The sequence below is a fragment of the Equus przewalskii genome, chromosome X (genome assembly GCF_037783145.1).
Source record: "Equus przewalskii isolate Varuska chromosome X, EquPr2, whole genome shotgun sequence".
In the NCBI taxonomy this organism is placed as follows: domain Eukaryota; kingdom Metazoa; phylum Chordata; class Mammalia; order Perissodactyla; family Equidae; genus Equus; species Equus przewalskii.
Genome location: NC_091863.1, coordinates 34,089,834 through 34,110,926, shown reverse-complemented (window position 1 = coordinate 34,110,926; position 21,093 = coordinate 34,089,834). Strand labels below are relative to the sequence as shown.

The following is a 21,093-nucleotide window of genomic DNA, read 5'->3' as shown; positions in this document are numbered from 1 at the left end:
CTGTGGCTCGCTCACCGGATCGCCCCCTCAAGCGTCTGTTTCTTCCAACATTCTGAGAGGTCCAGGCTTCATTCTCTCCGGTGAGCTGCCTGCAGCCCCTAGTGCTTTAGAGCATTGCTAGTGTTCAAGGGTCCCAGTTCTCCTCTCCTTCTGGACACGTGGGAGGACCATACTTCTCTGACTTGTTGAAGTCAAGAATGGCCGCGTGATATTTCTGGCCAACGAAGTGTAAGGAGCAACATCTGTCACATCTGGGTGGAAGCATTTAAGAGTGATACATGATTCTCCCAAGCTTTCCTCCTCTGTTGGGCAAACCCTACAACCTGTGTTTGAATAACAACGTCCTAAAATGGCAGATCCTTCATCAGCCTGGGTCCCTGAGCGGCAACAAGGAGCAGAGCCTCCCTAATAAGCCCACGTTGGACGGGTAGCATAAGCAAGAAATAACCCTCAGTAAGCCACTGAAGTTTGGGGGTTGTTTGTTACCACAGCATAACATGGCCCATCCTGACGGGAACATATAGTTTTGAGCTTAGCAGAATCCATAGCACCTTAATGATTCCCAAGGTACTAATTAGCCAGTGAGGGGGTGAGAAACTTAATGAACTCAGAACTTGGGAACTCTCCACACCCTGTTCTCTCATGAGAGCTCATAATGGCCACAATTCACTGGGAACTCGTTCCAGGCGATTCTGGATCTGTTTGGCAGTAACTCCCCACGTTCCCAGAATTCTACTGGGCTGGGGAGCTCTATAAAAATCTGCCTCCCCGGAGGCTATTTCAGTGTTGATACTTGTTCAAAAACATTCAGCCAAACAAACGTTCATTAAAAAGCTGGCCATCTAACCACCCAGGCAGAACTGAGCAGCGTTTTGAGGCTGACTCTCAGGAACCTGCTCCAAATGAAAGGAAGGACATTCCTCCCAAGGCGGCATCTTGTTCCTCAGTAACGCAGGCTGCGTGTCTGCCGTGGACTTCCATGGTTACCCAAACGCGGAGATCTGGTCTCCAGGATTCTCGTGATCCTCGCCCAGTTACCATGGCCACAACACACGTTTGAACAAACATTTCTGACCTCATCTGGTTCTCACATTTGAAAAGTGAGACATTTGGAGAACAAATTCACTTTGAAACATTAAAATCAATCGAGAGATTTCGAGCATCGTCATCAAATGAACACAAGTCACGACCTAAGAACCTCATTTTCCACCCATAGAAAACAGAATGACTGCTTAAGAAATCATTTTGACAACTGTTGAAGTTTCCATATAGAGTATATTTTAAATAATAGTATTCTATCAAAAGTTGCTGATTTTGATAATGGTACTGTGAGAATGTCAGAGAATGTCGTTACAAACTACACGCTAAGGTATTTCAGGGTTAAGGCTCATGATGTTTGCAACTAACTCAAACTGTTAGTAAGAAATAATAATACGGAGAGAGAGAGAAAGCAAATATAGTAAAATGTTAACAACTGGGAAACCTAGGGGAACGGCCAAAGTGTTCACTCTACTATTCTTGAAACTTTTCTGGAGCTTTGAGATTTTTCAAAATAAAAAGTTAAAAAAAAAATCATCCATGCTCCAGATTATTGGTTTTCAAACTTTTTTCACATAACCCACAATAAAATATAAATTGTACACAGCAACCCGGTACACACATACAGATACAATCTGAACAAATGCATACAAATTTTTTTTAAAGTTTCACAAAACAACACTTAGTCTTATAATATTACACGTGATGCTCTGTGACTTTTCTGTTCTATCTTGTTTTCTAAAATGCCAGGCACGACTTGTTAAATTGAGTTGGTGACCACTAATGGTCAAAACCCATGTGAACACTCCTGCCCTTGGTGGCGATTTCTGCAACATTTCTAATACTCAGTATCACGCAGAGACACAGAAGAAGCACTGTCACCATGAAGAACTGAGAGTTCGGTGCACCCTGAATCTGCGTGGGCTTTGAAAATCCACCTCTTCAAATACAGAGATAGGAACTCAGGACATTAAGATTAGGGATTTCCAGAAAGCTAACAAACGTAATCATCATTACGTATGTGTGGAAAACAGCTCGAGCAAGTAATTCAGCAGACATACAGCCATCGCTCTGGCACTCAGGCCTGGGGGCCTACAGTCGGCCAGCTCCCACCCTGGGAAATCTCTCAGCCCCCCTACCAGCTACTGGCTGCCTCATTTCCTCTTGGCTGTTAGCCCCAAAGTGTGCAGCCCATAATAACTTCCCCACCTAATGGGATCATCCAAGCTGGAGGCTCCCTGCCCTGCTAACACAGGCATCTCTGTCTTCTGGACACTCTTCCCACAAAACGCTAAGAAAAGAGGATTTTGTGGCCTCCCCGGAAGACTCACAATGCCTGTTTGCATATGAAAGACTCAGTAGAGAAAGCTGTTTAACCTCTTTTTTTTTTCATAATCTTAGGATTTTACAAATTTACTTGTCCACAGACACCCCCTCCCCCGCTTTTTTCCCTACCCTGCCCTAAAGGTCCTTTGCAGCTAAGGCGACCCCTAGGAATAAGTGTGTAATAAATGAAATGGATCTTTGTTTTAAATACCTTCTAACACATCTCAGACCCTAGGAACCACAGCCACCCCCTTGGGTCTAAGTCCTTCTCCCATACCCCTTCTTTCCTGTCCATCTTTTCTGGACCCGAGGGTCCCCAGACCCCCGGGGGAGGGGGAGGAGGATTGTGGTAGAAAACAAAGGGATTGGGCTTAATGGGTTGCCCCCCCAGGAGAACGGGCACAGTTCTTAGGACTTAGCCAACCGATGGACTCTCATTCAGGCACTGCAGGCCCTGTTTCCTGGAAGACTTGGGGGGTGGGGGGTAGAGCCCCGTAGCCCTAGAAGCTTCCAATGCCTAGCCTTCTCACCAGAGGGCCCCTGTTCCTTCTTGCTTCTCTTCCCCAACTGACGTCCCTGTGACATGAGCAGAAATCCATAACCTCCCCCTCCCTCTCGTGGCATTACCCAGGGTTCTTCTCTTCCTAGGGCCACCTCTGGAGGCAGACTGTCCCTTCCACCCTCCGCTGGAATTTTCACTACCTGCCCCCATCCTGTTCCCCTCTCCTCGACCACAAACACCCTCGAGCCCAGTTAACTCTGCCCTGCTGGCCAAGGCGTTTGGGCCACCTCACTGGGGCAGGGTCAGTCCACCTGGAGGGCAAACAGCGCGTGCCGGGCCACGCTGAGGAGGAGACTGGAGCCGAGGAGAAGCCGGGTCTGGCGGGCCCAGCCTCCCAGCGCGCGGGAGGGAAGGCTGCCGGCCAGCGAGGCGTTGCCTGGCCCCTGAGTGGCGTTGGCCGCCTCGGCCCCAGGGGCCCTCGGGGCCAGCAGCTTGGAGAGGAGGCTGCTGAACCTGCTCACGGTGGTGGCCGCTGGCTCTGGGGACGGGCCTAGGCTGGACGTGGTGAGGTTCAGCTCCTCGGGGTCCACACAGAGGCCATCGGAGGAGCGCCCAAAGGCCACCTGGCTGAGGTCCAGGCCAGCCACGGAGCCCGGAGCGGCGCACGGCACGTCGGCCACGTGCCCGGAGCTCTCCATCCAGTCGCGCAGCCACTGTAGGTGGCAGTCACAGCGCCACGGGTTGCGGAAGAGAAAGAGACGGCCCAGGAAGAAGCCGGGCTGGAAGGCGGCCCAGGCGAGCGCGTTGAGGCGGTTGCCGTTGAGGTGCAGGGCGAGGAGGCCCGAGAGGTTCTGGAAGGCGCCCTCCTCCACGAAGGCGATGCTGTTGCGGTCCAGGTAGAGCAGCTCAAGCTCCGCGAGGTCGGCGAACCAGGCGCGCGCCACCTGGCCCAGCGCGTTGCCGCCCAGGTTGAGAACGCGCAGACGCCGCAGGCCGCGGAAGGCGTCAGCCGGCAGCACGGCCAGCCGGTTGTCGTTGAGCAGCAGGTGCTCCAGGGCGCCACAGTCGCGGAAGGCGCCGCCGTGCACGGCGCGCACGCGGTTGGCCTGCAGGCTGAGCGAGCGCAGGCGCCGCAGGCCCTGCAGGGAGCTGGAGGCCACGGCCTCGATGCGGCCGCGCTCCAGGTGCGCATGCGTCAGGTTGGCCAGGCCGCGCAGCGCGCCGGGGACGCGGCGGAAGAGGTTGTCGAAGGCGGCGAGCTCGCGCAGGCCGGGCAGCTCGGCCAGGAGGCGCTCCGGCACGCTGAAGAGGCGGCAGGCGGCCAGGTCGAGGCGGCGCAGGCGGCCGAGCGCCACGAAGGTGCGCGCGTGCAGGTAGCGCAGGTCGCCGTTGTGCGCCAGGCGCAGCTCGGCCAGGCGCGGCAGGCCCTTGAAGGCGCCGGGCGTGATGAAGGACAGGTTGTTGTGGCGCAGCGACAGGCGGCGCAGCGACGGCAGCGTGCCGAAGGCCCGCTCGCCCAGGAAGCGCAGGCCGTTGCGGTCCAGGTCGATGGAGGCCGCCTCGCACGGGAACTCGGCCGGCACCCGCAGGAGGCCCGCGCGGTCGCAGCGCACCGAGCAGCCGCGCTCGGCGCTGCTGCAGGCGCAGGCGGTGGGGCAGGTGCCCGTGCAGGCCTCCTCCGCCCGGGCGCTGCGCAGGCCGAGGACCACCGCTGGGGGGGGGGGGCGCGGAGGGGGCAGGAAAGACAAAAAAGGAGCCACTGTCAGCCAAAGGGTTGTCCTGGGTAGAATCCCACCTGTCCACGTGGCAGGATGCGGCCCTCCACCAAGTTCTCAGACGTCCTGCATAGCCTCGTCCTCGAGATGGCCTCCTCCCGCCTCCCAGACCTTACCCAGCTTTCCCAACCACGGCGCCCTCCCCTCTGCTTTCCAGTTCTCTTCATCGGCAAAACCCATCTGGAATCCGGGCATCTGACCCCATTCTAAACCCGTTGCTCCTGCCTGGATCATCACTTCCGCTGTCCTAGCATGCAGCCTAGAGGGTGCACCGCCTGCATGTGTGGGGGGACCTGGAGGGCATCTCTGTGGCCTGTGCGCTGGTCCTGCCCTGTTCAGTACCGTAGCCACTGGCCACATGCAGCTACTGAGCGTTTGAAATGTGGCTAGCCTGAATTGAGATGTGCTGTAAGTGTAAAATACACACCAGAGCTCAAAGACTTAGTACCAAAAAAAGGGTAAATTGTCTCATCAATACTTTTTATATTGACTACACGTTGAAATGATGTTTTATATATATTGGGTTAACTAAAATATTAAAATTAATGTCACTTGTTTCTTTTTACCTTTTTTAATGGGGCTACTTAGAAAACCTAAACATATGTGGCTGACATTGTATTTCTATCGATGCTGCTCGAGTCCCTCCCACCATAAGAATTCAATTCCTGAAGACCCCCATTGAGTAAATTACGCCTCATGAAGGAGGAGAATTAAGGGACAGGAGGTTGGGGATGAAAGAAAAGCCTGTCAATTTTCTTCCCTAACAGTCACTAAAATTAAGCCATAAAGACAGCATACTAAATAAACTATCAATGACCTTCTTACACATCTCAAAAGAATAATTGTAGACACTGTGCGGTTAATTTCTGTTCACCAGCCCTTGCTCTCTAGAGACTTTTTTACATCATCACGGGAAAGAATGATGCCTATAAATTAACTTTATTCTGAGCATCTGGATGGAGGATCAGATAAAGACTTCAACGGTCCTCCAGTAGGCTTGCCACCTGCAGCAAGGCAAGATGGCACGGCCTGCTTCCCTGTGGTAGCCAGAGGTCCCCAAACCCATCTTGAGTTCCGATGGGAAAAGGTACAAGTTTTATTTTCTGGCTAGGAGCAGCTCGCAGGCGGAGTGTGCTCGATCTGAAATCCCTGCCGAGGAACAAAGGTACCCGGATGTAGACCTGACCACTGATATAATGTCTGCCGCTCCTCGTATTCCCAAATTCCTAGCAAACACCCCTGGCCTGCTATTCAGTCCCTCCCACCGAGTACACGTTACCCCGCCTTGCTTGTCTAAGCCCTTGTGGGAACCTGAAGGTGTGGCCACAAGGGGAGCGTGTAGCACTGGTAAGTTTGCTCAGCTTCCAGTCTTTTCATTACGGCTGTTGTGGACGCTCCATGTTTTGTCAGCTGCTGGGAAGGGGATTCAGCCGTTTCGGACTTGGCCGGAGAACACGCAGCCCTTTGAGCAGTGCTTTAGTTGTAAACTGTAGCTAGTTCAACATCCTGACGTTGCAGAGGCGTGACTTAGCTTTTCCTTCTCCCTAAGAACCATAAACTAGACACAAAGCTTCCAGCAAGGTTCTTAGACCTTGTGCTGAGCTTGGCTGTAAGCAGGGCGGCTGCTGGGCTGGAGAGAGACCCTATGAGAGAGACAGGGCCAAGAATATAACCTTAACTCCAGGTGTCAGCTCGACAGAGGCGGAACCTTTTTCTATCAACTCTCCAACTGGGTCAAGTAGAAGGCATCAGATTTCCTTACAAATAGTCCTTCATTCTACTCTCTTCTCCTTTCTAATTAAGAGAAGTGTACTTTCAACCATATGACTCATGTTTCTCCTCCACAATAGCTAACATTGTTCTAGGCACACCGTACGGCTCAGTAAATGTTTCCAGAATTAAATGGAATTGATGCCTTCCTTTGTAATGATTTCTGCTGGAGGATGTCATTTATTTTTTTTAAAAAAACTCTTTGTCAAGGAATTCATGGGATTATGACAGACAGGATACAACCAATTTGCTTGTATAACGCATGAGATCAAAAATGTAGCTGCCAATTTTTAAAAAACACTTGCAGGAGGGGTGGGAGTGAAACTTTTTATTGTGTATCCTTTTTACCTTTTAAATTTTAAACCATGTGAAGGTATTATCTATTTCAGGAAATAGATGAAAGTTTATTTTAAATTTTAACAACACTCAAGATGTTGTCACTATTAGAGACCTATTTTCAGCCTCTGAAACTTGGATAACCATTAAGAATAACTAATTTACTGGATTACTTAGTGAAATTTAAATTAAATGAAGTAAATCCTCAGAACAGACAACCGAACGCCAGCATTGGTTTACCCAATATGAAGACCAAGTATATATGCCTAGTGATTCAGAAATGCAGGGCATCAAAACAAAATTTGAAAAAATACCATATTTGGGTGAGTTCTGCTTACAATAATGGCAGAGCAGCTTGTATCAGACTAACATTCCTGCTGATAGCTAGTGTAAATTCTGGAAAAAATATTTTTTAAAAATTGTTTGATGGCACTGGAGAGCAACCTAAACAGGCAATCACTGTGGAAATAACCTTCAAAAGAAGAAAAGCAAACTAGGTGAGAGCCACGTGTAACTGGCTTTTCCTCTCAGGGCGTTTTCAAGTCCACACTGAGTACAGGGAGTAGAGCTCGAGGAGAAAGCAAGAGGTTTATTAGGCTGACAAGTTAGAGGTCAGAGTGTATAGCTGCCACAGTGGCTAGAAATTGAGGAGGGAAAACATGTAAAGAGGGAGCCACAAAAGAGGAGCCACCATGCTGGCCTACAGACTCCCCTTGGATGCTTGTTTTGAGTCCTAAAGTGCATGTGTGTGGAGTGATGCCAAGGAGCCAAGAATTGAAGGCCTGAAGAGCTAAACAGAGATTTTAGCAATTTCCCAGTAATGGGAGACAGATTGAGAGACTTTTGGTAGTGAAGACGATGTAGTGTATACAGAACTCAAATTATAATGATGTACACCTGAAATCTATATACTGTTATAAAACCAGTGTTACCTCAAAAAAAAAAAAAAGAGCTCAAGGCCCAGCAAGTTAGGAGGGCATGTGAAATATGTTGAGCTTTCCATAACTCCAGAGGGCCACACCTTAGGGGTAAAGACCATTTCCCAGAACAAAGGGCTAAACTGAACTAGGCCTCCTCTAACAGAGCCTAAAACCAAGCCTCCCCAGGATCAAGGTGATGTGCCGGTAATTTAACTGAATGCCAGAACAAAATTCAACACTCTTCAAAGGAAGATAAGAAAATCTAGAGTTTCCACAGCTACCATCTACAGTATCTGGTATACAGTGAAATAACCCTAGATATGTGAAGAAGCAGAAAAACATGACACTTATCAAAAGAAAAAAACAGAAGCAGACTCAGAGACAGCCCAGATGTTGGAATTACCAAACAAGGATTTATTAAAAATATGTTAAGGAATTTATGGGGAAAAAATGGATATAATGGGTGAAGACGTGGGGAATTTAATTTTAGAAGAGGCATGGAAACTCTAAAAATGAACCCAATGGAAATCTTAGTATTGAGACAGTACAGCATCTGAAAATTTTTAAATAATCATTGAATAAGAAAAACAGATTAGATACAGCAAAGGAAAAGATTTATGAACCTGGAGAGAGGTCAATAGAAATTACCCAAAATGAAGCACAGAGAGAAAAAAGATTGGAAAAAATATGATGAGAGCTTCAATGACCTGTGGGACAATATCAAGAAATTAGACTAATATGTATGTATTTGGAGTCCCAGAGGAAAGAAGAGAGAGAATATGTCAGAAAAACAATTGAAGACAATTTCCAAAATTTGATCAAAAACAAGAAGCTCAGCCAACCCCAACTAACATCACACATACACCCCTTAGGCACGTCATAGTCAAACTGCTGACCAGCAAAGACAGAAAATTATTTAAAGCACCCAAAGAAAAAAAGACACGTTACATAGAGTAAACAACAATGAAACATGATGACTGACTTCTTATCAGAAATAATAGAGGCCATAAGACAATAGAATTATGTCTTTTAAAAGTGCTGAAAGAAAAGCAAAATCTGGTAACTTCACCTTCTATATCTAATGAAAATATCTCCAGCAATGAAGTAAAGTAGAGATACTTTCAGGCTAACAAAATTTGAGGAAATTCATCTGGAGCAGATCTTCTGCACGACAAGAAATGAAGACATTCTTTAGCCTGAAGGAAAATGATACTAGATGAAAATCAAATCTACAGGAAGGAATGAAGAGCAGTGGAAGTGACAGATGTGTCACTAAATAGCACAGACTATTCTTTTCTCACCTTAATTGCTTACCAGACAAGCGACTGTTTAAAGCAGAAATAGCAATGTACCGTGCAGTCTCTAATGTAAATGAAAAACATGGCAACAGCAGCACAAGGACGAGAAGGGAGGAAACTGAACTGTACTCTTTGATAAGGATCTTACATTATACATGAAGCAGTATAAGATTAAGTCAAGCTCGCAACTCAACAACAAAACATCAAACAACCCAATCAAAAAATGGGCTGGAGACATGAACAGACATTTCTCCAAAGAAGATATACGGATGGCCAATAGGCACATGAAAAGATGCTCATCATCACTGATCATCAGGGAAATGCAAATCAAAACTACACTAAGATATCACCTTACACCCGTTAGAATGACAAAAATATCTAAAACTAATAGCAACAAATGTTGGAGAGGTTGCGGAGAAGAAGGAACCCTCATACACTGCTGGTGGGAATGCAAAGTGGTGCAGCCACTATGGAAAACAGTATGGAGATTCCTCAAAAAGCTAAAAATAGAACTACCATACGATCCAGCCATCCCACTACTGGGTATTTATCCAAAGAGCCTGAAGTCAGCAATCCCAAAAGTCCTATGCACCCCAATGTTTATTGCAGCACTGTTTACAATAGCCAAGACGTGGAAGCAACCTAAGTGTCCAGCAACAGACGAATGGATAAAGAAGTTGTGGTATATATATACAATGGAATACTACTCAGCTGCAAAACAGAACAAAATCATTCCATTTGCAATAACATGGATGGACCTTGAGAGAATTATGTTAAGTGAAATAAGCCAGCGAGAGAAGGATAATCTGTGTATGACTCCACTCATATGAGGAATTTAAAATTATGGACTAAGAACAGTTTAGTGGATACCAGGGGAAAGGTGGGGTGGGGGGTGGGCACAAAGGGTGAAGTGGTGCACCTACAACATGACTGACAAACATTAATGTACAACTGAAATTTCACAAGATTGTAACCTATCAATAACTCAATAAAAAATAAATAAATAAATAATAAAAGATTAACTCAAGGGAGACCAAGACAAATTAAAGATGCATATTGCAATCCCAAGAAAATAAGAAAGAACCTCAACCCCTACCTCACACTATACACAAAAACTCATTTTAGATGGACCATAGACTTAAATGTAAAAACTAAAACTATAAAATAGCTTTTTTGAAGATAACATAGGAGAATATCTTTGTGACCTACTGGTAGATAAAGATTTCTTAGGACCAAAAAAAAAAAAAAAAAAGCCACTAACCATAAAAGAAAAAGTAATAAATTGAACTTCAAAATTTAAAACTTCTGCTCTTTGAAAGACAACGACACTGTTAAGAGAATGAAAAGACAGGCCACAGACTGGGAGAAAATATCTGTATATTTTCTCTGTATATATGAGATATATATGTGAGATATATACAGAGAAAAAGGACTCTCATAAAGGACGTGTATCCAAAATATATAAAGAACTCTGAAAACTCAATAATAAGAAAACAGACAACCCAATTAATAAATGGGCAAAATATGTGAAGAAATACTGTACCAAAAAAGATATGCAAAAGGCAAATAAACATGTGAAAAGATGGTCAACATCATTAGTTGTTAGGGAAATACAAATGAAAATAGCCACCTATTGGAATGACTAAAATTAGAAAGACTGACCATACCAAGTGTTGGAGAGCATGTGGAACAACTGGGACTCTGTATACTGCTGCTGAGAATGTAAAAGAGTACAACCACATTGGAAACAATGTGGCAGTTTCTTTAACAGTTAAACATACACCTGCCTTTTGATCCATGCATTCTACTCATAGGGAAATAAAAGCACATGGCCATACAGAAGACTTGGGCATAAATGTTCACAGCAGCTTTATTCATAATAACCCAAGACTGGAAATAACACAAACACCCATCAAGAGTTGAGGGGGTAAACAAACTATGATAGGGGGTCGGCCTGGTGGCACAGCAGTTAAGTTCGCATGTTCCACTTCTCGGCAGCCTGGGGTTTGCTGGTTCAGGATCCCGGGTGCGGACATGGCACCGCTTGGCATGCAATGCTGTGGTAGGCGTCCCACATTTAAAGTAGAGGAAGATGGGCCCGAGGTTAGCTCAGGGCCAGGCTTCCTCAGCAAAAAGAGGAGGACTGGCAGTAGTTAGCTCAGGGCTAATCTTCCTCAAAAAAAAAAAAAAAGAAAAAACTGTGATATATCCATACAATGGAATACTATTCAGTGATAAAAAAGAATGGACTGTTGATAAATGCAACATGGGTGAATCTCAAGATGATTCTGCTGAGTGAAAAAAGCCAGACAAAAAAAGAGTACATACTGTATGATTCCACTTAAGTAAAATTCTAGAGACTGCAGATTAGTCTCTAGTAACAGAAAGATCAGTGGTTGCCTGGAGGTGGGTGGAGAGGCAGGGAGGGAATATAAAAGGCCGTGAATCTCGGGGGTGGTGGATATGTTCATTTTCTTGATTGTGCTGATGGTTTCACGAGGGTACACTTTAAATATGTTGTTATGTGTCAATTATACCTCAATAAAGCTGTTGTTTTGTTTTTAAAAAAGATACCATTAAGGAAAGGAATACTCACAGTATATATATATGCAGACTTGTATACAGACTATAAAAACAACTCCTGCAAATGAATAATGAAAAGACAACTAAATAAAAATGGGTAAAAGACTTGAATACTTTACAAAAGAATATATTAAGTAGCCATTAAGCACTTGAGAAGGTGTTCAACATCATTAGCCATTAGGGAAACACAAATTAAAACTACAGTGAGATTTCCCTACACACCCACTAGAATGGCTAAAATTCAAAAGACTGATAACCCCAAATGTTGGGGAGGATGTCAAACCACCGGATTCTCTTCCACTGGTGATGGGAGTGGGAAATTGTTCACTAACTTTGGAAAACTGTGGCAGTATCTATTAAGCTAAGCATATGCCCGCCCTATGACTCCACAATTCCACTCCTAGCTATTTACCCCAGAGAAATGAAAACAAAAAATGTCCACATTAAAGACTGTACAAGAATGTTCATAGCGGCTTATTCATAAGAGATAAAAACTGGAAATTACCCAACCAGAGAGTGGAGAAATAAATTACAATATAGTCATATAGCAGAGTAGTACTCCCCACTATAAAGGAACAAGCCACTGATACAAACAACAAAAACGTGTTGAACAAAAGAAACATTGACATAAAAGAGTACATTCTATACGATGACATTCGTATCACTTCTAGAACAGAGCCGCTGGCAGTGGCTCTGGGAGGCCAACAGAACAAGGCCTGCAGGTGGACTCTGTCCCAAAAGACAGCAAATAATTAATCAAATTTTATGGGTTTCTTTTGCTCTTATAACAACCAACTTTTAATTGGTGTTTGCTCAGGGCTAAGCTTGCTACATACATTATTTCATTTCATACGACAACCCTGCAAGGTAAGTATTATTCTCTTCTTCTCACAAAAGAGGAGACTGAGGTTCAAGGTGGTTTAATCGACACCAACCTTCGTTTTGTCTTTCCACTCTGTGTGTTGTACTATCCCCCACTCCACACAGTCAGCCTTTCTGAGCTTCCGTTTCTGTAACTGTAAACTGAAGGGCCTGCACTTCCTGACCTCTGGGGGCCCTTCTGGTCTCATTTCCCGTGGTTGGACAGCAGCTGGTGCCAACCACTGCCTCTAAGAAAAAATACCCCACTCAGAGCCTACAGGTCTCTGCTGCCTCCTCTCAGCCACAGCCATTTGGACCGGGGGTGAACATTTGACCTAAGCAGAGCCAATCAGATTCATTCCTTCCTCGTGAACCTGGAACAGGCAGCAAGATCATCTGAGCACCAGCCTGTATAGCATGGGGGCTGGGGTTCGTACCAAAGCCCAGTGCAGGTCAAAGTTCTGGGGGAGCAGGAGCCAAGGGCAAGGTGAGGAAGCTGGTGTGCAGAGAGAGGACTAGATCCAACGTGAGAATCACAGGGATGGAGATCAGGGAGAGTGGGAAGCTGCTCGCCAGCTCTCTAGTTCCCATAAGGCCCTGCCATAGCTGTTTCTGTGACATTTCCGTTTCCTTTTCAGAAACCCACTCAAACCATCTGCGTGGACGAGTCGATTTCTGTTCCTTGCAACCAAACCATCTCTGATAGGAGTGGACATTTGACACCCTTTCTGGCTACCCAGCACCTTTTAAGCACTCTTGCTACATTTAGGGAATTTCCTACATTACAAGTTCTGCCTCCTCAAGATAGAAGCCAGAAACTCCCTTTCTCAACTTCCCTTGCACTTGGGACCCAGGCACATGACCTAGTTTTATCCATCAGACACACCCCGCGAGACTTGGATTCAGAAGTAGGCACCAGGCAGGAGGCATTTTCTGGCTAGGATGGTAACAGAAGCATCTGGTTTTCAGGCTCCCATGGTGGAATTTCTAGCACCCAGCACCCAGCGTGATTCCCGTGAGCTGCCAGGTGTGCCCACCAGTGGTGGGGGCGATGGGGCCTTTCCTGGAGCTGCCCCACTACTTGGACCTCCAACCAGGAAGGCTCGGAACACCTAACATCCCTGAATGAACCCCTTCTCAGCTTCAATGACCTAGAGTGGGTTTGCAACGAGGGTTCTGACTAAGACAGCTTCCCTTAATCTCTAGAGTACCATCTCCTCCTTCGGCCCCCCACCCCCACCCCTTTCCCCGAAGAACCTCGTGAACTCTTCACCCTAAAAGAGAAAATGACTCAAATTCGGGACCAGGCAGTGCCCCTCAACCAAAAGGAAGCTCCTTGCCATTCACTGCCAAGAAACATGGAAAATTGAATCAAAAACTGTTTAGGCCATCCCTGATTTTTCCAAATGCAAATGAAAAGTGGCCTCTTCTGGAATCAGCAGTGATCATTGCAAAAACAAATTTCCTTGGCTGTGCAGAGCTGAATTCCAGGGGAATACCTTGGCCAGAAAAACATTTACCAAATTAAAATAAAGATCGCAGTGTGAGAAGAGAAGGTCAAACTCATTGGCAGTTGCTTAGCAATGTCTCTTCTCACATCAGTATTTTTGGGAAGGATCCATGTGGAAATCTGAAAAGGCTTCAGTGCTTTCACTCCCAGTCTGAGGGAGGGAGGGGACGATGAGAAATTCGGCAGGACTGGCCCCTGCTCAGCCAGCCTCTGTAGCTTCAGGATTCACATGTGGAGCTTTCCAGAGCAGTCAGTCTGCAAACACTCAGCCTGAGGGCGTGGCCTCGCACTCGAGTTCTTTCAGACATTTTGATGACACTGCCTTTCACCCCTGCTCCCTCATACTGCTTGTTTTACTTTTGGTTTTGGTTTTTAACCTCAGACGACCTTTCTGCATCTCAGGTTCTTCATCTGTAGCAGGTGGACAATTATGAGGACCCAGATGAGTTGTAATGCTTGAAACAGCTGTGAAAGCATTGGACAAAGCTCATAGCAGGCCCCCTGACCCACTGTTGCACAGGATTCAATCTCATCAGGAGATCAGTACTTCAAGGACCACGAGTGGAAAGCAAGACACCAAGTGTCAGAATATTGAAGTTATCACTACAAGTAGACTGTAAGGAAGAGTCTAGAATGGTTCTCTACCTGGGCTGCACATTAGAATCAGTGAGGAGCTTTTGACCCACTCACAACTCACAATGCCCAGGCTGTACCCCAGACCAATTACATCAGAATCTTCGGGGGAGGAACCAGGCATTGGTGCTGTGAAAGCTCACCAGGTGATTCCAATATATAGCCCACATCAAAAACCAAGGGTCTAGGTGGACTAACTTTATGAAAATGCCACTCATCTGTGTGGTATGTTACACGGTGTAACATAGAGATGCCATCTGCCCCAGCAATTCCACTCCTAGGTATAGACCCAAAGGAGCTGAAAGCAGGTGTTCTAACAAATACTTGTACACGAACGTTCTTAGCAGCGCTAGTCACAATTGCCCAAAGATGGAAACAACAAATGTCCACCAACAGATGAATAAATAAACAAAACATGGTATATCCACACAGTAGAATATTATTCTGCCATCAAAAAGAAGGAAGTACTGACACGTGCTATGATGTGGATGAACCTCAGAAACATCATGCTGGGTGAAAGCAGCCAGACGCACAAGGTCACATAGTGTACGATTCCATTTATATGAAATGTCCAGAATAGGCAAGCCCATAGAGAAAGAAAGTAGATCAGTGGTTGCTGGGGCAAAGCGGAGGGAAGAGTCGGGAGTCACTGCTTCATGTGTACAGGGTTTCCTTTCGGGGTGATGAAAATGTCTTGGAACTAGACAGAGTGATGGTTATGCAAGATTGTGAATATACTAAATGCTGCCAAATTATACACTTTAAAATGGTTAATGGTTAATTTATGTTATATGACTTTTACTTCAATAAAAAAAGTTACAAGATGTCCCTGAATCTGGGCAACTGCCAGAATTGGGTCCCTGCTTTTGTGTTCTGGTCTGGTGCGGCGGCCAGCCCCCGAGCTGCAGGGAGGCAGCGCAGGTCGGGCTCAGATGCACCGCAGAATGTCGTCTTAATGCAGACCAGCTGAGGAATTTCGCCTTCGTGAGGCCTCTGCTTCTTGAATATGTGCCTTTCCCCTTTGAGGTTTGCCAGGAGAACAGTTACTCATGGAGTTTCCAACCACAGACTGAATTTGAAGCGTTTCTTCATTCTCATTGTTTTCAAAGAACTTGTGCCTCATGAAACCAAAATAGCAAGGGAAAATATGGTCAATTTTCTGGTTTCGGCAAAATCTATTCTGCCACTTTGGCTATAGAAATCATTCCCTTCCCACTCCTGGCAAACGCTCTCCCAGTTGCTCCTCAGGCCAATACCCAGTGCTGAATTTCCAAAACAAAATGGGCTGGGGGAAACAGAAATGCAGTGGGACGGACCATCCTATGGCCTCTGACCTCATGGTGACCCCAGAACTTCTCACACCACATAGGTAGTTTTTGTGACAAGAAAGAAAGGATCATGGATTCACACTGCAGCTTTGCTGGCTAATTCGAGCCATGGGGAAGGAGAAATTAGTCTGTCCCTGGAGGGTGGTCTGCTGATGGCCTCGCAGTCCCCGTAGATTTCAAAGTGGACAGCTGTCCTGTCTGAGGAGTAGAACACAAAGCCCCAGAAAGGCCTCCGGACCTAAATATTGATAATCACCCCAAACTGGAAACAACTTAGATGCTCAACAATAGGGGAATGGATAAACAAACCAGTACAACAAACAAGGGAACACCACTCGGCAGTCAAAAGGAAGGAGCTACTTATCTATGCACTAACATTGACACATCTCACACACATACTGCCCGACACGCCACAGCACCTGACCCTCAATAACGAGGGGTTTGTTCTCCCTGGAGCGCAGCTGCTGTCTCCCTACAGCCTTGCTCTTTTCTCCTAACTCAAGTTGGTTGAGGTATAATTTACTTACAATAAAATGTACCCATTTTAAGTGTACAGTTCAGTCAGTATAGCATACATATACACCCATGTAACCACCACTCCATCACGATTTAGAACATTCCTACTACCGAGAAATTTTCCTCAGTCCCCTTTGACAGCAGTCCCCTCACCATCCTCGGCTCCAGGCAACCACTGATCTGCTTTTTTTTTTTTTTTTTAAGATTGGCACCTGAGCTAACATCTGTTGCCAATCCTCTCTTTTTTCTTCTTCTTCTTCTCCCCAGAGCCCCCCAGTACATAGTTGTATATTCTAGTTGTAAATGCTTCTGGTTGTGCTATGTGGGACGCCACCTCAGCATGGCCTGACAAGCAGTGCCATGTCCGCACCTGGGGTCTGAACCAGAGAAACCCCAGGCCACTGAAGCAGAGCACAAGAACTTAACCACTCAGCCACCGGGCTGACCCCCACTGATCTGCTTTCTGAACTACTGTTTAGTTTTGCCTCTTCTAGAACTTCATATAAATGGGATCAAATGGTTCCTTCAGTCAACATCGTGTTTGTGAGATTCATCTATGCTGTTCCACGTACCAGTGATCATTCGTGTTCATTGCTGAGCAGTATTCCACTGTATGGATGTACCTCACTTGTGTATTCAGTCACCCGGTGACGGACATTTGGGTTGCTTCCAGTTTTCACTTATTGTGACTAAAGCTGATGTAAGGACCTGTGTGCAAGTCTTTTTGTGGATGTGTGTTCTAATTTCTCATTTCTCCAGGAGTGGGATTGCTGGGTCATATGGTAAGTATCTGCTGAACTATAGAAGAAACTGCCAAACAGTTCCCCACGTGGCCACGCCCTTTTGCAATCCCGCCAGCAGTGCATGAGAGTTTCAGTTCTCCACATCCTTGCTGACACTTGCTGCTGATTGATTTGATTCTAGCAATCCTGGTGGGTGTGAAGTAACATCTCATTGTGGTTTTGGTTTGCATTTCCCTAATGACTAATGATGTTGAGCATCTTTTCATGTGCTTCTTAGCCATTTGTGTATCTTCTTTGATGAAATAGCTATTCAAATTTTTTGCCCAGTTTTTAAATTCAGTTGTCTTCTTATTACAGTATTGAGTTTGAAGAGTTTTGTATAAATATATATGTATATATAGATATATCTTTTGGATGCGAGACCTTTATCAGATATTGTAACAGTTCTAATCTGGACGAGTTCACCCATTCAACAAACAAACCCTTATTAAGCACCTACTATGCCTTATACTCTAGAGACAGTGAGGTGAATAAGATGCAAACTGTGGGGATCAGAATTTGCCATGGCAAAATGTGTCTCTTTGGCTTGATTATTATTATTATTTTGAGGAAGATTGGCCCTAAGCTAACATCCATGCCAATCTTCCTCTATTTTATATGTGAGACACCTGCCACAGCACGGCTTGATAAGCGGTGTGTAGGTCCTCGCCCAGGATCTGAACCTGTGAACCCCGGGTTCGCCAAGTGCAGGAACTTAACTGCTACACCACCTGGCAGGCCCCATGGCTTGATTATTTTTATGGACAAAAGACTCTGAAAGAAACTTTGACCTTCCCCCTGACTGCCTAAAAGAACTTAAGATAAAAGGCATGTCCTAGGACAGGCCATCACCATGGATAACTCTGGGTACGGTAGACTGGAAAGATCCTTGCTAAGCCCATTTTGTCAAAGTTCTCTCTCTGGTCACACTGTCTGTAGGTGGCCCAGCAAACATTTGTTTACCAAACATTTGCTTTTCCATCTCCATGTGAATTGCCTTCCTCCTCTTTGAAGTCCCAAACCACTGCCCCCAACATCTTTAGCTGTCTTTAGCTGAAGATGGTATTTAAGGTGGTGGCTTTGGCCATTCGGGCGAGTTACTCAGTTTTCCTGGGTTTCTCCCATGTATACATGTTATTAAACTTTGTTTGACTTTCTCCTGTTACTCTGTCTCATGTCAATTTAATTCTTAAGCCAGCCAGAAGGACCTAGAGGGTACAGGAATAGTTCCTCGTCCCCTACACACCCTGGCCCTCTTCAAACCTGGACTCATTGTTTAACACAAGCTGATGGTGAAGGAGCCTGTAAAGTAAGTTGAGGAATTGGGATATGATGCTGTGGACAGCAGGAAGACCCTGAAGGGGTTGGCATGGGGGAAGGGGTGAGAGGAGAGGCACTTCCGGAGACCCTTGTGTCTGGAGGAGAATTTCTGTTCTGGTCTTGCCCCAGATTCACCCTGCTGTGCGCCACTTCTGATCCCACCGTGGCCTTGTTTTGTCAGGCTCATTTAGTCATTTTTTTTCTAGCTCAGGAGGCAGAGCCCTGGCCCTGCCTGCTTCTCGGGAACATGTCGTCTATAATCCCTATGACTTGTAGTCAGAGTAATATTGCCTGTGCTACTGAGTGTGTTTTAAATTAAAGCACCAGGGGATGTGGAGACGGTCATTAATTTTAAGTGCATCTATTGTTAGCAAATGATGTCAGCGCTAAGCTCTCCGACTTGTCACAAGAAGTCTGGATGTCTTTCGGGTTTCTGCAGCAGGGACGGTGTCTGTTTTGCAGTACGCAGACTATGAATACTGTCTGCATTCTGTGGGGAACAGGAGGGCTTTGGGGGCACATTTAAATTACTATTGGCTCTTAGAAGCAAACATTCTGTCCCAATGAGTCAATCAAATGTCATATCCTTTCCAGGTAGGAGAAACGGCATGGAGCTGGCTGTTTGTAATTATATAAATGTCAACCTCTGTCCTTTGGAGGCTCCTCGAGGTAGGAAGTCATGTCCTATTTATCAGAGTGTTCCCTGAACCTTGTTCCAATTTTTTTTCTCATTTATTTATTGGGTCTCTCATAAAAGAATGTAACTTTCTCAAGGACAAAGCCTATGCAATTATAACCCGCAGGATGTCCCTTGAGTGTATTGAAGGTACAGTGTGTACCTGTTGATTCACTGAATAGAGCAAGCTCTACTGTTTGAAAAGGTGGAAGAAAGAGTAAGAAAATTCTATTACTACCGTTTTAGAATTATCTGGTAAAATGTTCTTGACCGGCACTACGTAGAGTGCTATAGACCAGCACGACATAGAGGTTTATTACCTGGGTAGTTATAACTTCAAATAATTACATTCACCTGAGGGTCATAAAAACAGACTCTTTGTGTAGAATAATTTCCTGAAGAACTTAACAAGGAAATTTTCCTTGGGCTATCTCAGATTTGAGCCGCTGGAGCTGTGGAGGTGTGGGAAAAATTCTGTGATGTCTTCTTGTTATATCAAAACCCATTTAACAATAGGACAAAAAACTTGAGACAAAATTTTTAAACACCCATAATCACACAATTCCCACATGATAGTTTTCTTTTTTTTTCCCTTCCTTTAGGAAGATGGGCTTCGCTAAGGGATTTTCTTTTTTAACTAAATGAGCTTAATGCGATTAGAAAACCACTGTAGTTTTCGGCAATGGCACCAATGAATTCCTAAGTGAAATTAGAATAAGAAAGTCACCAAGAGGAATAGTTCATATATTTGGCTCAGGAGTTTTGTTTTTAGGTGAAAAAAAACCCCACCACCTGCTGTTTTCTCTCCTTCTCCATCCCCTCCCCCGTGATCACAGGTTCAGGGAAACCTAATCAGAACTGGTGTCCAGGTACAACTTTCATGGAAGCCACCTGCAGAAGCCCTGTGGTTTCCATGCCTCTTCTGTCATCTTCTACGGGCTTCCCAACCCCTGCACTCACTGGCAGGGGCTGGAAAGGAGCCAGCCTCGGAACTCACCGTGCAGCAGCAGGACCAGCATCCCACGGCCTTTCATGTGCCTGGCGGCTTAGAACCGCCCAGCTGTGGGATCCCTACCTGAGGGGAGAGAGCACAGGTCACTGGGCGCCCAGGAGGGGTCCCTTGAGAAGCCAGACACTCAGGCCCCTCCCCACTCCTCCACACTTCCTCCTGAACGCCCTGCCTTTTCTCCTTCTTCACACTCATTTCTCCCCAAAGACCTTGGTGATGGGTTAAGTGAAACCAGTAACAACAGCCAATCAGAAGCTCCCACCAAATTGACAGCTTGGATCTATTTGGAAACCCTTCATCAGGCTAAAACTCTGAAAACAACTCAGATGAAATCACTGACAACCCAGGAAGAAAATGGACAGAGAAGAAACCTCTGCGGAAGGGCATTAGTGAATAGTCCCCAAATGTCGCTTACCGTCCCGGGGCTCTGCCGGGTCCTGCTGCTCTTCTGAGGTGGCCCTCGGCTCTCCTAGCCCATCCATCTCCCAAGTCAGGGAGCCACCGACGCTAAAAATGGTCCGACAGAGAAGTAGAGGGATGGTGAGCCGGGGTGAGAAGGAATAGTTGCTTGTCCAGGTTGGAGCGCTTGTTTTTCTTTCTCCAGATTTAATGGCAGGAAAATCCTGTATCAGATGAGGATTAACAGAGATGAAAGAATGTGTCTGCCTTTCGAATCATCAGAGCCACAGACAGATTTTGCTGACACACCAATCAGCTTTATTCCCAGGCCTTGGCCTCTCCATCTGCCTGGCCCCTTTCTGTCCTTAAACCCTCCCCAGAACCCACCTCCTGCCCTGACCCCAGCCCCAGCCCCAGCCCCAAGCAATAAGCGGCCAGAAGTTGGCTTCCTGCCATCCAAATAGCATTATCAGCATTTTCAACAAGGACACGTTATATAACTTGGGGAGGT

The 21,093-nt window shown here is 45.9% G+C and overlaps 1 protein-coding gene across 1 annotated transcript; it reads right to left on the bottom strand.

The window, feature by feature from the left end:
* Nucleotides 1-1,266: 1,266 nt before the first annotated feature.
* NYX (nyctalopin) lies at nt 1,267-20,665 on the bottom strand. Its single transcript, XM_070605419.1, has 3 exons — nt 20,599-20,665; nt 9,048-9,095; nt 1,267-4,577 (listed from the first exon to the last, which is right to left on the bottom strand). The coding sequence occupies exons 1-3, from the start codon at nt 20,663-20,665 to the stop codon at nt 3,169-3,171; spliced, it is 1,524 nt and encodes a 507-aa protein (XP_070461520.1). The 3' UTR covers nt 1,267-3,168.
* Between the last annotated feature and the right edge of the window lie 428 nt (nt 20,666-21,093).

Coding starts and splice junctions, on each gene's coding strand:
- NYX (XM_070605419.1), bottom strand. CDS start 20,665: ATGGATGGGCTAGGAGAGCCGAGGGCCACCTCAGAAGAGCAGCAGGAC. Junction 9,096..20,598: donor CCCGGCAGAGCCCCGGGACG/GTAAGCGACATT, acceptor TCCTTATCAAAG/AGTACAGTTCAGTTTCCTCC. Junction 4,578..9,047: donor CCTTGTGCTGCTGTTGCCAT/GTTTTTCATTTA, acceptor CCCCCCCCCCAG/CGGTGGTCCTCGGCCTGCGC.